Source organism: Limulus polyphemus, unplaced genomic scaffold, assembly GCF_000517525.1.
Source record: "Limulus polyphemus unplaced genomic scaffold, Limulus_polyphemus-2.1.2 Scaffold3025, whole genome shotgun sequence".
NCBI lineage: Eukaryota > Metazoa > Arthropoda > Merostomata > Xiphosura > Limulidae > Limulus > Limulus polyphemus.
Window position 1 is genome coordinate 93879 of NW_013668635.1, and position 17357 is coordinate 111235.

At 35.3% G+C, this 17357-nt stretch overlaps 1 protein-coding gene across 1 annotated transcript in view; it reads left to right on the forward strand.

The window, feature by feature from the left end:
• Nucleotides 1-17357, forward strand: part of LOC106468493 (gamma-aminobutyric acid type B receptor subunit 1-like) — a 30942-nt gene that overhangs the window by 1902 nt on the left and 11683 nt on the right. Inside the window, exons 3-11 of the mRNA XM_013928922.2 lie at nucleotides 4203-4373; nucleotides 5196-5297; nucleotides 5643-5708; nucleotides 6956-7147; nucleotides 7474-7725; nucleotides 9626-9689; nucleotides 12043-12120; nucleotides 14027-14177; nucleotides 16367-16499. Of these exons, the coding sequence (XP_013784376.1) occupies nucleotides 4203-4373; nucleotides 5196-5297; nucleotides 5643-5708; nucleotides 6956-7147; nucleotides 7474-7725; nucleotides 9626-9689; nucleotides 12043-12120; nucleotides 14027-14177; nucleotides 16367-16499 (1209 nt within the window). The remainder of the gene's footprint in view (nucleotides 1-4202; nucleotides 4374-5195; nucleotides 5298-5642; nucleotides 5709-6955; nucleotides 7148-7473; nucleotides 7726-9625; nucleotides 9690-12042; nucleotides 12121-14026; nucleotides 14178-16366; nucleotides 16500-17357) is intronic.

A 17357-nucleotide genomic window follows, 5' to 3' on the forward strand; every position in this document is an offset into this window, starting at 1 on the left:
TTGTGTAATAATGTTTCTAAACACTAAATAACATTTTAAATACTTAACCGTGAAATATTCACCAGAAAGATTTTTTTCAATTAAATGTACATTCTAAGCAACTGTGAAAAAAAAAATGTATTTTTTGATTAGTAATCATTATTATTTCAATTTCACACGGGCATGAAAAAAGCTATATTTATTTAAAAGTTATACACACAATATTCTTTATTATGTAGCATCAGTCCTCACCGAAATGGGATGGTTTTGTTCGTTTGTCAGTGATTGAATCAAAAGATGAACTTAACAGATTTAGAGCCCCCCAGTGGCACAGCGGTATGTCTGCGGACTTACAACGCTAGAAACCGGGTTTCGATACCCGTGGTGGACAGATCACAGATAGTCCTTGTGTAGCTTTGTGCATAATTAAAAACAAACAAACAGATTTAGAAATATTTCAATATAGCCCAAACAGATTCTTAGCTGATATTCAGTGTTAGACCGTTTTATTATGGGAAAACAGACGGGTTCTCAGTTCACACACACACGTAGCGTTGGTTAACATCTGAACAGACTGGTTCTCAGTTCACACACACACACACGTAGCGTTGGTTAACATCTGAACAGACTGGTTCTCAGTTCACACACACACATACACGTAGCGTTGGTTAACATCTGAACAGACTGGTTCTCAGTTCACACACACACACGTAGCGTTGGTTAACATCTGAATAGACTGGTTCTCAGTTCACACACACACACGTAGCGTTGGTTAATTCCTAAACAGAAGGGTTCTCAGTTCACACACACACACACGTAGCGTTGGTTAATTTCTAAACAGTCGGGTTCTCAGTTCACACACACACACACACACGTAGCGTTGGTTAATACCTAAACAGAACGGTTCTCAGTTCACACACACACACACACACGTAGCATTGGTTAATTCCTAAACAGACGGGTTCTCAGTTCACACACACACACACGTAGCGTTGGTTAATTCCTAAATAGACGGGTTCTCAGTTCATATTTAATATATCTACATGCATGCCTAACAATAACTTATTACAGTATTGAAATCAGAATATACTTTACTTCTTTCATAGAATAGATTTTGATAGTTGGTCTTCTTCCACCTAATGAAACTTATAATCCTCTGTATGCGATGATAGAGGACAATGACCTAAGTCTCTTTTAGAAATACCTGATGACGGGTCTCATAAAAACACTCTTAAAATTTGATATGAATATTCTGACTTTGAAAACAGACATTTCTAACTTGTCAGTAAAATATCTAAGAAAACCCTATAACGAGTTCCTATTTAATTCAATAAAGTTGAACGTTCTTATTTTAAAATTAATTTTCTTCGTTAGCCTAATGTTGTTGGTTTTGAGGATTATCAATCTGAACAACACATTGTCACTAGTGGTCAGTGTTTAGGCCTTTGCTTTTTTCTTATGTACATTAATGATATTGATAGTGGCATAGTTAGTGGATAAGTAAAGTTTGTGTATGACATTCAACTCTTCAATGTTTCTAGTTTTATTGACGATGGTGTGATACTTCAGTATCACTTAGATCACTTGAATGAAACGTATTTATCAAATTACCTTTAATTATGATAAGTGCAAGACAAAGCACTTGGATTATTGGAATTTGGATCACATGCAACTGAAGAAAATGATCTTGGCATAGTGATGGTGAATAAGCCACTCAAGCCATAGAGGTAGTATTCGCTTGCTTGTAGTAAATCTAATAAACTCTGAGGGAGTATTTACAGAAATAAGTATTTAGGTTTTCATACAAAGCGCTAGTTAGGCATCACTCGGAACATTTCGGACAGTTTTGGTCTCCTTATGTAAGAAAGGATATTGATTCATTAAGAAAGGTTGCAGGTGAGGGCTCCTGTGATGGATCTGTGGATGGAAAGGTTAATTTCTTCTTTCATGAGAAGAATAACTAGGAAATCTATAGGATAAAAACCTCTGGTTTCTTTGTGTTGTGTTCATGTAAAGACATTGGACGAGAGGGCAAAAAGTTTAATATTTGGAAAAGTCAGGTTAGGTTCCAGTTAAGATAGCTGATCGAATGAGTTACCATCAGTAATAGTGGAACACTTTCTTCGAGTACAAAAGTGGAATCGATAGGCTTAACTATAGCTGTCCCCAATTTTTAACAATTGACCGTAAGAAAGGTACTCAGTCAGGTCCCCTACTGCCGAAAGTTCCCTAATTCTTTCAACCGAAAAAGAGGATTGGCTTTACTGTTATAACACCAACACATCTGGTAAAGTGGCTTACGTTCTGATACATCGTGTCTCGAACCCTGGAATCTGTTATCCATAGTCCAACATATTGACCACTAAGCCACGCCAAACTTCATGAAACTACTAATTTCAGAACAAAAGAGAAAAAAAACCTTGCAGCAAGAACGAAAACCCTTTTAATTACTCCAACCCAATAAAACTAAATAAATGTATCACATTATCAATCCCAAGTAACCCCGTTGGACCAGCGGTGAATTTATGGAATTACAACGCAAAAATGTGGAGTTCGTTTCTCCGCTATGGACACAGCAATAGTCCAATGTTGCATTACGCCAAAAAACAACAAAAAACACTATCAATCCAGAATTCAGTCAAATAAGTCTGAACTGACTTGAAATTTAAAATGTATTTCAATACAAGTAAATTTGGTAATAAAATACAGGTTTTCCCTGTTAAGACGTGTGTTATTTCCAACTATTAGTTTTTGCTTTTGGCAAGAAACAAGATAAATGACGTAACAGAAACACAGTAACATTTCTGTTGTTTCGTTAAACATAGGACAGATGTATCAAAGTCTAACGGGTAAATAGTGGTCTCAACTTGTTGTTGTTGTTGGGTTTTTCTAGTACAAAGATACACAATGGGCTATATGCATTCTGCCCACTGCAGGAAGTCGAATCTCCAGTTTTAGCGTTATAAGTTCATAAATTTATCCCCGACCCAGCGATCGGTATAAGCTTTGTTTGTTTGTAATTAAGCACAAAGCTACACAATGGGCTATCTCTGCTCTGCCCACCACGGGTATCGAAACCCGGTATCTAGCGTTGTATGTCCGAAGACATACCGCTGGGGGGAGCGGCACAAGCTCAAGAATGAAACGTTATCCAGTAAAGAGTAGATTTCTGTGTAATAGTAGACACCCGTTCGTATAAATTGAAGTCAAAGCTATTGTCAGTTAAAGCATTCTTATGATGCATACAGATCGTAAAACGAGTTATAATTCAAATCAGCCGTCAAATTAAAATGAAATAGATATACAGTATTTTCTTTCCAACTGAGTTCTGACTTTTGTAATTAAACGTCCGAATTATCATTTCTTGCAGGTAACCATTAAATAAAAAATATATAAACTGCATAAAACAGACAGTAGCTTTGCCAAGAGTATGTTTAAATTATATAAAGTTTAAAAATAACCCGTGAGAGGAAACTGAAGACGAGTCCAATTCCATAAATAGTGCAAGACAGCAATCTTTGAATCATTATTTTTATTCATTCGAGAAAAGTGCAGGAGGTGCTTAAATTTAAGTGCGTTTATGGTATACATGATGTATCGCAGGAAAAGGTCAAAATGGTTTCTGAATTTCTATATAGAAAATTGTAAAAGCCTTATCCAATCACTTTAATTTATAATCCGAGGTTATTAAATATTCAAGAAAAATGGCGTTCATGCTGCAACTTAATGTGTAGACTTCGAGTGTTTGGAAATATAACAAACAAACTGTAGACCTTCAAAGAAGATTGTATCAGGGACGGATAAAGGCCCGGGCTCTGAAAAAGGCCTGTTATGGGTTATTTTGTTTACCTTAGTTTTTAGTTGCAATCAATCGTAATAGGCCCGGTAGAAAAATTTAGACCCAGACCCCCGTGACATTTAAATCGGCTCCTGGATTACATTGTACGTCAGATCATTAGACAATTTGATTGGATTAGAAATTGTTTTAAAAATCAATTTTAACCTAAGAAACGCTACGATTTAAAAATAGATTATATGAGCTAATCAGGCAGGCATACCTCGTGCACGTTTGTATTTTTCAATGACGTCATAGAAAGATTCTCTTGTGAGTACATTACGCATCCTTCGTGTGATACGCTTTGTTGCGTAATATACTTGCTGTTATCGTTAACATAATCAATGAAATGGAAATGCAAAAACTTACACGTTGTTCTACACTTTAGGTATCCTATGGTTCCAGTTCTCCAGCTCTTTCGAATCGCAAACGTTTCCCGACTTTCTTCCGAACACACCCATCTGCCACGATCCATAATCCGACACGTATTAAATTGTTTCAGAAGTTTAGATGGTCTCGGATCGCCATCATCCAGGAAGCAGAGGAAGTCTTTATGTCGGTGAGTATATTTTAATCTTAAGAAAACTAATTTTCTAAATATTTCAAATGTCAAGAAATTTCATAAATTTACCACTGTTGTGAGATTTTTCAGTACTGTCGGATTAACCTTTATCTTAATGTTTCTATATCCATTTTATATAGTACTCCATATGAATAACGTTGAAAAAAAAAGTTCCCAAGTGGGTCAGCGGAAAGCCTACGTTCTTACAGCTCTAAAATCCGTGGTTCGATTCTACGTGGTGGACAGAGCGCAAAACAATTGCGTTAAGACAAACTTTGAAATAATCATGCTTTAAATAGACGTATTAGCGCAATATCGGTGTTGAATAGGCTTAACGAAATCCTTGTTTCTATAAGTCTTACATGATTAATTTGACTGTTTAGGCTTAACGAAATACTTGTTTCTATAAGTCTTACACTATTAATTTGACTGTTTAGGCTTAACGAAATCCTTGTTTCTACAAGTCTTACACGATTAATTTGACTGATTAGGCTTAACGAAATCCTCGTTTCTATAAGTCTTACACGATTAATTTGACTGATTAGGCTTAACGAAATACTTGTTTCTATAAGTCTTACACGATTAATTTGCCTAATTAGGCTTAATGAAGTCCTTGTTTCTATAAGTCTTACACTATTAATTTGACTGTTTAGGTTTAACGAAATCCTTGTTTCTATATGTCTTACACGATTAATTTGACTGTTTAGGCTTAACTAAATCCTTGTTTCTATGAGTCTTACACGATTAATTTGACTGTTTAGTTGAACAAACGTATAAGAATTTATTCATTTGGATTAAAACACTTTTTCCCTCTACCAGACTGGTGAAGACCTAGAAGAACGTTGTAAGGAGGCTGGTATCGAGATTGTAACGAGACAGAGCTTTCTCACAGACCCAACAGACGCAGTCAGAAACCTAGTGGTAAGGAAATAAACTACGATAATAAATTAATGGAAAATAGAATCAAGAAAATAAAAAAAATATATAAATACATTTTAATGAGCATTATCTGTTACTGTATTCTGATTGTATCAGATCAAAATTAGATGCAACTATGCGCAAATAGCCCACGTGTTTCTTTGCGCGAAAATTCTAAAACAACAACGTCAAAACAAACGTCTTTTGAGTAAGCAATAATACAGAAAGGTTTTTTTTTGCATTTTATTTTAAAACGTTGTTTACTTTTTTTTTTTTACAGTAACAAAATAAGCTTCTTTAACTCTCGCCATATTTTCGCTAACGAAGAATTTGTTGTTTGTTTACTAGAGACAAGATGCACGAATTATTGTTGGAATGTTTTACGGAGCTGCCGCTAGGAGGGTTATATGCGAGGTGAGTTTTGTGTGTGTGTGTATCCAGAAAATAGAAAATAACAAATACATAACAAGCCTGGCTTCAGCTTTTCTTAAGTGTGTGTTTGTGGGAGGTGAGATATAATTCCACTAAATTCAGCCATCCTAAATACCACGATAAATAATTAGATTAAATAAACTGAAGAGTATATAACTGTTGATATAACAAAAATATTTCACAGCTGGTTTTACTGCTTCAAACCTTTTATGAAAGTTCGTATTTGGTTGATTTCCTGATTTTCTTTTTCTTTCCAAATGATAATACCAACTGTACATCAATTAAGTGGAAAGTAACGAATTAATTCGTAAATGTTTAGTATATTAGTATATTTCCTAATCATGGGCGTCCGCGGAGGGGGGCACTTGCTTCCACCTGCAAAATGAGAAACATTTTTTTTATACATTAAGCATATGTATATGAATTTTTCTATTCAATTCACAATTTCACTACTTTGCCTCCCATCCCCAGAAAAAATTTCTGCGGACGCCATGTTCCTAATATTATTTTATAACAACCAGTTATATAAATATTACATTCATTAAATGAAACAAAGATGTACCTTTTTTTAATACCTCAGTAATGTGATGTATCTAAACAAGAATACATACACGAATGTAATGTTTACCTGCGAGTTGATAGGCCTAATATATTACTGTTACAAGATTCTGGAATATTCCTTGTAAAAAACAAAACAATAAAGAGCTAGTACACTGTCTTTGTAAAACTGGAACATTGCTAGGACAGGGCGAAAAAATACTAAAGTGAAACCGTATTTTGTGAAACCGATATAGTAGTTCATCTCATCAGGTGATTCATAGTCACAAAGGTTTTTAGCATTTGTTTTGTGTAGAAAAAAACATAACATTCTTTAATATAAAATTACTAGAAACAATATATTTGAACTCTATTTAAGTTTTTATTGCCCACTAGTCTCAACGATAACTCTGCGATTTTATAACGCTAAAAATCGGATTTCGTTACCAGTAGTGGACAGAGCACAGATAACCAAATGTGTAGCTTTGCGCTTAACAACAAAACAAACAAACGTTTTGTATTATAATTGTCCCCCGCTGGGATAGCGGTAAGTCTACAGATTTGCAACGCTAAAATCAGGGGTTCGATTCCCCTCGGTGGACACAGCGGATAGATAGCCCGATGTGGCATTACTATAAGAAACACACACACACAAGCACACATTATAATTTTCGTCTCTTTCTAACACCTAGGCCTACAAACAGAAAGTCTACGGTAAACAGTACGTCTGGTTTTTGATTGGCTGGTATGAAGACGACTGGTACACCATTCAGGAACGTGGTTACAATTGCAGTGTCGAACAAATGAAAGAGGCTTTAGAGGGACACTTCACCACAGAAGCACTGATGATGAATCAAGGCAATGAACGTACCATTTCTGGAATGGTCAGTAGCATTTATTTACTTTAAATCTATTTATAGTTTGATATGATACATTAAATATTGAAAGGACTTGTTTCTACTTTTTCATCAGAGCTTTGTGATTTTGTTGAACTGTTTTGACTCGTCATTGACTTACTTCTTAAAATCATATTGTTCAATGAACTTGATAATAAATAAGAGTTTTAAAAGTGCTTTACTTTTGTGTTCAAAATATGCTTTATCTACATTTCATGCAAGTAAATTGTAACTTTTTTTTCGTTTCATTTATTCATTTTTATTTCAAAGAAACAAAAATATATATTTTTTTCTAATTCTCACGACACTTACAGACATCAGAGGACTTTCTTAGACGTTATAAAGAAGCTTTAACGAATTTCGGCTATGTCGATCGATTACCCGAGGGACACCAGGAGGCGCCACTAGCTTATGATGCAGTATGGGCTGTAGCCTTAGCCCTAAACAAAACTATTAGAAGACTGTCTGAAATGGGCATGTCATTGGACGATTTTACGTATGAAAACTCAAAAATTGCTCGAGAGATTTATTCAGCTATGAACACAACTCAATTTCTGGGCATTTCGGTGAGCTTGATACTGTTAAACTTTACATTTTTCTTTATCTCTTTTAACCCTAGAGAAAAAGTAAGTTATGTGAAACCAAAATACGTTTGTGTTTTACGTGTTCTGTATTCCATTGCGACCTTCGTAATAAGTATGGATACTTTAAGTAGACTCTCAAAAATTCGATTTGCTGTTGTAATTAAATCTCTGAACCTAAAAATTTGGTCTAAGATGCTTAAAATTAAAAACAAAAATCAGTAAATTAAAAAATAATGTTGTTTGTGCTATATAAGATTTCTTACTCTCTTGTCAGTAAATATTTACATCTTTTTATTATATTGGGTTTTATCTAATATCTCATTCAATTTTAAAATGTGCCATTATCGCTAATGCAGTCCATGAATTCCAGAATATTGCTACGGAGTAACTCTGATGAGTGCTTAATCTTTCTATGAATAAACACCGTTAGCATCTAGAATAAAACTTGTGTTGTTTAGTTTCATTACTTGGCATTAACTCGGAAAAAGTCTTTGTACTTAATTTAGCGTTGGAATAATTAATTTAGAAAAATTAATATTTAAGTGTAAGTCTTCATTTTTACAAATGAATGTATTTATTATACTTACAAATGTAATATAATTCACCAAATGAAGCGATTAGTCATGATTTTTCAGAAGAAAAGTTTCTGGTTCGTGTACTTACGCGACAAGAAAGAGATCTGGCATGTTCAAGAAACGTTTTTGGTTAACATTTTTACGAGATAACAGAGAGAGAGAGGGATGTGCATTTTCACAAAACGTTTTTAGGTCAGGGTTCTTACACGACAAGAGTGAGATATGGTTTGTTCAAGAAATGTTTTTTGGTTAGGGTATTTACACTATAAGAAAGAGATCCAGAATGTTCAATAAACATTCTTCATAGGGTATTCACGATAAAGGAGAGAGACCAGAGCTGTGGAAGAAACATTTCTGGCCAGGTATTCACACAATAAGAGACGGAGGTATGGCTTGTTCAAGATATTCACACTAAGAGAGAGAGAGGGAGAGAAATGCCTGACACGTGTAAGAAACGTTTTGGTCAGGATATTTACCAGACAAGGGAAAGATCTAGCATGCTTAAAAAACATTCAACACAGGGTATTCACGCCAAAAGAGAGACCTGAGCTGTAGAAGAAACGTTTCTGGTCAAGTATTCACACAACAAGGGAGAGATCTAGCATGCTTAAAAAAACATTCAACACAGGGTATTCACGCCAAAAGAGAGACCTGAGCTGTCAGGATATTTACACGATACTCTTATCATATTTTAATAGATAATTTACATAATGTAAATGAAAGTAAAATGGAAATGAACGGTCTTGTCATTTGTTAAGTCACTTCTATTCTGAAAAATGTTCGTTGGAAATCCTTTAGTAACTGAAATCAGTACTGGTGCAAAATAATGTTTGTTTCAGAATTTTCGCGCAAAGCTACATAAAGGGCTATCGGTGCATAGCCGTCCCTACTTTCGTACTGGGAAAACTTAGAAGCTAGTCAACATCATCCACCGCTAACTCTTGGACTACTTTTTCTGACTGATTAGTGGAATTTTACTGTCACTCTTATAGCGCACCCACGGTTCCAAAGTACGGAGCGCGTTTTTCCGGCAACAGATCGCGAACCGAGACTTTTCGGAAGTCTTATCATTCTAACTAATAGGCCAGGATCGGCCTCGGAGTACGACTAATAGGCCAGGATTGGCCTCGGAGTACAGTATCTTTCAGTGACTGTTTATTGTGTTTTCAGAATTTTTCTAAAATAATTTTTTCCCATTTTGTTATATATAGAAATAGACTACTGCGATTTTTTTTTCAAAATGACTTTATAAAAAAAAAAAACCTAGGAAGAAAGACTACTAATTTGTTCTGTTTTTTTATTTATAGGGTCATGTTGCCTTTTCTTCTAAAGGAGATCGTATTGCTTTAACACAAGTGGAACAGATGATAGGTAAGAACAGGCTTAAGATTATTTGCTTCAGAATCTCGTGCAATGTTGCAAAAGATCTATCTACGCAGAGACGTTCCTCTTTTTGAACTGATAGACTAGAGGGAAGACTGCCAGTCAACATCTGCCAGTCAACATCGTTCTCTCTATTGTCTGATCGAATAGTGGGACTAATGAAATTCTTTTAGTGCATCTACGGCTGTAAAGTATGTAGCGCGTTTTTTTACTATACCGAGTCGAAAACTCGGATTCACATTCTGGGCGTGCCAACTTATAGATCACGCCCGGCCCAAATTTTGAGTTCTAACTAGTAACTTACCTCACAATAATAAAGATCTCCTTGTAGTGCTGGTTTGGACCGATTGGTTTGTTAAAGTACAGAAACAAACATCATGAACGTGTATATAAGTATCTATCAGGAATTTTTATTGGACGGTAAAATACGAGTTAAATTACTCATAATGGTCAGGGTGTGACCAATACAACAAGTCGGTCATTATAGCGTGATATTAAAATAAGGAATCTTGTTATTATAGTTGTAGTTCCAACTAAAATATTAATACACTAAGATTTTCATGAGAAGTACAGTTAACAATCCTGTTTTTACGACAGCATTTGTTGGCTTATATTTCTTCGCTTTTTATCTTAAGAAAATCAGGGGCATTTTATGTGATAACCATTCCTTGTAGTATTAAAGTTTTGTTTTGAATTTAACTGAATCAGAAAACAGTGTCAGTATTTTACATATATATATCGCACGAATTCGAACCCGGCTCGTCTGTTTCGAAATCGAGAACTCTACCACAGGGCCTACTCGTACCCCCTCTTCCCACCAAAAAGAAAAGAGAGAGAAGAAATAGAAGACAAAATAAACGATAGTTATTATTTACGAAACGTATAATTTGCTTTGATATTCAGTATGAACGAAGCAGACCAAAACGTATCATGCTATGTAGCATGCACCTTGTTAGATTTAGTACAGAAAATGCCGCTAGGAGCAAAAGATGTCCTACTGATGTATTAATTAAATTTGGACAGCACCTGTGTTGTTGATTTCTCCTTTAAAAATTTTTAATTGTATTTTTTTTTAATTTTGTAGTTAAACACGAAGCTACACAATGGGATATCTGTACCGGTGTTTATTTAATTATATTAATATACAATACCTTGAGTGTTGTATCAGTGGCGGCTGTCCTGTTGTTAGTATTGTAATTTTATTTTGCATAGTTGGCACGTGTACGATGATTAGAAATGCATGTTTAGAAATAGTTCCTAAGTACATATAATCATTGCCGATATGGGGCTTCGGGAAACTTTAACGAAATGTATATAAAAAAAAGGGTAAAAACGTGTTTTTAACTAAAGTTTAACTTGGAGATAAAAACTTAATATGTACAGAAGTAAGTAGATTAACAATAAAAATTAGAATTGCAGTAGGCCCGGCATGGCCAGGTGGTTAGGGAGCTCGACTCGCAATCTGCGGCTCGCGGATTCGAATCCCCGTCACACCAAATATCCTCGCCCTTTCAGCCGTGGGGGCGTTATAATGTTACGGTCAATCCCACTACTCGTGGGTAAAATAGTAGGCCAAGAGTTGGCGGAGGGTGGTGATGACTAGCTGCCTTCCCTCTAGTCTTACACTGCTAAATTAGGGACAGCTAGCGCAGATAGCCCTAGTGTAGCTTTGCGCGAAATTAAAAAAACAAAAACAGAATTGCAGTATATAAAAATACCTTAAAGCGTGATTAAAGGATTCTGTTAAATATATTTTTATTTTTCGGAAAAAATATTTTAAACATTGTATAGTTAATTAACCTCATCATAAAGTTGGTTCATAATGTTGCATTTTATTGATTCTAGTATATTTTTGATAATCATAACTATTTCAAATTAGTTGCTGTTACTTCTGAACTTTGAGGTAGTTTTTTTATGCAAAATTTCATGGTTGGATTTTTATCTTTATTTAATTCTATGTTTGTAGATTTGGCGCAAAGTTACACGTCCCTAATTTCGAAGTGATAGATTAGAGGGAAGGCATCTAGTCAATAAAACCCACCACCAACTGTTGAGCTTCTCTTGTCATACCGATCGAATAGTGGAATTTGAACGTCACTCTTATAACACACCCACAGCCCCAAATTGCATAGCGTGATTATTATTTTTTACTGGTAACGGGATTCGAACCATGGAACCTTAGCTCCACAATCCGGAACGTCGACCATCGGGCTGCATTCTGTCTTGTTTTAGCATAATTCTGTTTTTGTTCTCCTAATTTTTGTTTGTTTAATAAATAAAAATATATTTTCTGCATTTACCTCCAGACGTAAATACTTTATTGAAATCTTACAATTTGTAGATGGCGAGTACAATCTGCTTGGTTACTACGACACCCAGATGGACAATTTGACCTGGTTCAAGAAGGAACAGTGGAAAGGTAACTTAACACTTTTCTATATAATTTCAAAGTACACGCACACGGTCTTAACAATACGTTCTTACGCTATCAATAGCGTTAGAATTTCAACAGTACGGTTGTTAAATCCTAAGGATGGATAATATAATACACGTACAAATAAATACTCTATCGAGTGATCTTCACCTAGGGACCACTGAGGACAAAAGGTTTTAAAGAATGTTTTCATCGGAAACGGAAATTATTTTAATTTTGTCGGGTTTAAAATCATTAAATAATTTATATATTTTCAGAAAGCGTGATAATAATTTGTTTTTGAATCCGATTAACGTTATATTTGTACATATAATAATCTGACGAGAAGCCAGAGTACGGAATCTGTCAGAACAATCCGATTACATGTGACAAAACTAACGGGTAGATTAGTGATGTTAAGATGTATACAAGGTGACAAAACGCCGTAAATTAAATGAAATTGAGAAAAGACAGTTTATAGGTTGCTGGGAATGTGGAAAATGTTTGTGCATAAACGAAACGTTTCTTAAGCTTATTCTTAATTTCTGACTTTTTGCTTCGAAGATTTACAAGTGAATTTATCTTAATGATAATAACAATAGAACGTGTGTATATACGACTTTTATTTTCCAGTAAAGATTGCTTAAAGTTCTTTATTTGTTTGAAGTTAAGCACAAAGCTACACAATGGGCTATCTGTGCTCTGCCCACTACGGTTTCTAGCGTTGTAAGTCCGCAGACATACAGCTGTGCAACTGGGACTTTTTTCTTCCATTAAATATCGTTTAAATATTTTTAAAGTGAGATATTATTAAATATAAATATATTTTAAGATATTGTAAAATTCATAGATGAGAGAAGTGAAATAATTGGACTTTGATTGATTGATTGATAATTTTCACTCATTGAACTTGTACTATTCAATGTTTCTAATATGATAACAATGTCATATGATAACATGCTTTCTTTATTTTTTACTTTTAATTACATTTCTATAGAACATATAGACAACCATTTATCAGTAATAACCTAGTCGCTCGTCCCCCCCCCCCCAATCCCCAAAAGAGATTATTTGGGTCCACCTGGGGAGGCGGACCCCCACACTATGGGAATACGCAACTGGTGAAATTAAGATGTTCTGGGGAGAATTTGGAGTAGGAATATCGTTGACGAGTTGTTAATTTCAAGCGTTCCAAATGTGAAATTTCACAGACTGTTTCAAGAATCTCGAAAAATATTCGATAGATGTTCTGGCCTTTGATTAATAAGTTACTTTGTAAAGAATAGTGTGAGAGAAATATACTTTTGAACTCTACATATCGATAATTATGTGTCCCAAACATGAATCGTGACTTGTTGTTTTTTAAAAGGACTGTTTCAAATTATGCCGAGGTCCGTTAAGGCTTAGGAATACTAAAATATTAAATGTTGGAAAGTGTAGGTTGAAGTGATTTTCAGAACTTAATACTGTTCTAAAATGTGCGTCACGAAGGGGGAAAATTTTGACAAATATTCTCTAAACTTTATTTTTATTGAAGTGCAATTTTTTAACAAGACGCTGGGTCGATGGGCTCAAATAAATTCGTAGTACTTAACTTTTATTAAATTAAGTATTACCTACCAAAGTTATCTATCAGAATATCTCGGATTTATCAACGTCGAAATTTACATATGAACTAGCTCTGTAAAGGTCATATGCACAAGATGTTAATATTAGTGATCACCTATTTTTCATTTCAACATTACCCATCAGTATCCATCATAAAACAAGCATGGCGTCCCCTAGCGGTTAGGGCGCTCGAAATAAGGTCGAATGAAGAATTGCATCATAAAATAACCTTAATTTTGTTGCAAGTTCTTAAACATAATAAAATATCAATTTTATGCATAATAATATTTTTTCCCCTTTATAGATGGTCGACCACCCCCTGACCGGACGATAATTAGGCATACCCTAAGGACAGTTTCTTCGAGTTTGTTCATCAGCATGTGTGTTGTTTCTTTTATCGGCATTGTCTGGGCCATTGCATTATTGTTTTTTAACTGGGCTTTCCGTACGTCCAGGTAAAGTTTGTGGCATGTTCCAGTTACAGGTTGATAAACGTTGAATGTTTGTTTGTTTAATTTCTCGTAAAGATACTCGAGGGCTATCTGCGCTAACCCATCCTAATTTAAAAGTGATAGACAAGAGGGAAGGCAGCTAGTCAAAGCAACCCACCGCCAACTCCTGGTCCATTCTTTAACAATAAATAATGGGATTGGCCGTCATATGATAACGTCCCCACGGTAGAAAGGGCGAGGCATGCTCGGTGACGGGAATGTTGAATATCATTAGATAAATTTATTTGTTTAAACACAGAGTTGCACAATGGGCTATCTATGTTGTACCCAACACAGGAATCGAACCCCAAATTTTAGAGCTATAAGCTTAGCATTAGACCACTAGAGGCTTATCATAAAAAATGTTTAAGGAGTCAATATTTAACTGCGCTTTACATGCATGAAAAATATCCGGAACTCGCTTTATAAAATGTTTAGATAATGGCCTAATTAAACAAAGTCTGTTAACATATCTACGGAGTGCATCTGTAATAGAACATATGCTTCAACTTGTAATGTAAAGTGGAGGGACTAATTACATTTAGAATAAAAAAAAATGAAACCTAATTTATCGTTGGATTCACCACTTGTCACTGAGTTATGCACGTTTCAGAGAACCCCCCCCCCCCTGGTCAGTAACCCTAGACAAGGACAAATCGAAGGAATAAAACTAGAATTCATGTAGCGATATAGTGTATGGTACACGTACGGTGTTTTCAGATGTCTTTTTACATTTATCTAGCGTCATGAGTAGGGAGAACCTCTTACGAATTCTTAGAACTTATGAATAAGAGTTTTTGTTTGAAGTTAAGCACAAAACAACACGGTGGGCTACCTATGCTCGGCCCACCAAGGGTATCGAAATTCGGATTCTAGCGTTGTAAGTCCGCAGACTTCCCGCTGTGCCACTGGTGGGGGGGGGGGTGAGTAAGAGCAAGAAGGAATATAGTCCAAAGGTCGCTAATTACTATCACACGCTTAGTTCTGAGGCTAGAAAAATGATACAATTTCTTCAAGGCTAAAATACAATAATAGTATTATAATATGCAAAAACCGGGTGTGGCCAGATGTGTAGCGTGTCGGACTGTGGATCCATGAAAATAATTTGCACTCCACACTTTCGGGCCAAGGATGCGTTATAAAAGAGACAGTCAGATCCCAATATTCGATTAGATTATTGTAGTTAAGCACAAAGCTACACAATGGGCTGCGGTTTTTAACGTTATAAGTCTGTTGACATACCGTTGAGCTACTGAAGGGGGGGGGGGGTTGATTAGAGTAGTCCAAGAGCCTATTGAGTGTCTGCCTTCCATTTCTTTTATCGTTGACCTGGCATGGCCTAGTGGTTAAGACGCTCGACTCGCAATCTGAGTCGAATCCCAGTCACCGAACATCCTCACCCTTTCAGCCGTAGGGGCGTTACAATGTTACGTTCAATCCCACTATTTGTTGAGTGGTATTGTCTAGCTGCTTTCTCTCTAGTCTATCAATGCTAAATTAGGGGCGGTTGGCGCAGAGAGCCCTCGTGTAGCTTTGGCAAAATTCAAACCAAATCAAACTTGTATGTTAATAAGTCAGATTTATTTCTATCTATATGTGTAGATGTGTAGATTACGTGTGTCAGTCTGCGAACATCACTAAACAATTGTTGTATACGATTCATAACGTAGGTAAATTAATATGTAGAATTATATACGGACTTTTCTCTATGTTAAAATACTTTTAAGAGGGCCGAAAGCTCGTAATAACGGTATTTAAGATATTGGGCTTAACACTTAACGTAACGATGGCGCAGAATGAACAGGGATGAATGTAGTTATACTGGTGTGTTTTAATATCCTTTAAAGATTTGTTTTCTAATTAATGGTAAACTATTTATGGCACTACAAAATTCCACACTTTAAACTATTAATTCTTGAATTATAACCGTTTAATCATAGCTTTGCCATGAGAGTGTTTGGTTTGTTTTTTGTTACATTTTGTTTGTTTGTTGTCAAGCCCAATCTGTGCTCTGCCAACTGCGGGTATCAAAGCCCGATTTTTAGTGTTGTAAGCCCTTTGACTTACCGTTTAACCACCGGGTTGTCTTTTGTTAGTTCAGAACAAGTGTTTTTTTTTTGAAGTTTTATTTTTATTGTTTTTCTCTGTTACAGATACATCCAGCTCTCGCATCCAATGTGTAACAACATAATTTTAGTGGGAATCGTTATATCTTTACTGTGTGTCTGCCTTCTGGGACTAGATGGCAAGTTTGTAGGTCCTGGAGGTTATGGATATCTATGTCAGGTAAGTGTTAATGTACAAAAAAAAATCGCTTAACACCGAGTGGTTAATGTGCAATATTCGTTTCACCTTTCCTGTTTGAAAGGAACATTTTGTTCAATATAGTGTTTAAAGGAGTCCCAAGCATTAATTGGATTAATAAAAGTTTTGTTATTACAAAAATGGACGATAGACTGTACAGGAAAAATATGGTAATAAACAAAATTTCCAAGCAACTTTTGATAATTTCAAAAAGAAATTTCTTAGGTTCATTAGCAATATTATTTTAAATTCTATACAATGAATAAAACGCGTCTCTTACCCAAGAAGAGATATCCATCTTATTTCCCACAATCACTGAAGCTGCCCAGATGTTTGTGACAGAAGTCCATATTGGGGCCCTTTATTTTAACACCAACTATTTTTTTTTACATATGAAAGATCAACTGACCATTTATATTCCCAATCATTTAATATATTGTTACGTCTCTGGTCGTTTGTTAATTTCCCGTAAAAATTCTTCCCGAGAAACATCAGCGATACAAGTCCTTTCTTAAAATAAAACTAGTTTATTCTTTCTCAATACAACTTTGCAATGCACAGAATTTCCACGGTCACTTTAACTTAAACACACGCTATAATTCCCAACGATTCACGCACTTTACTTACGTTCACTACCGCTCACTTGATTCAGTTATCTGTCTCTATCTCTCTTTAATCTGCTATTATACCTGCTTTATTTGCCGGGTTTATATATTAAAATAGAGGGCGCCTGGAAAAGACTAGAGTTGCCAAGAAAAGTCATGATCCTTTAAGAAACTCTTGACGTATTACCAGCGTCACGTGACTTCCGCTGTCGTAACAATATATAAATGTGTGTGT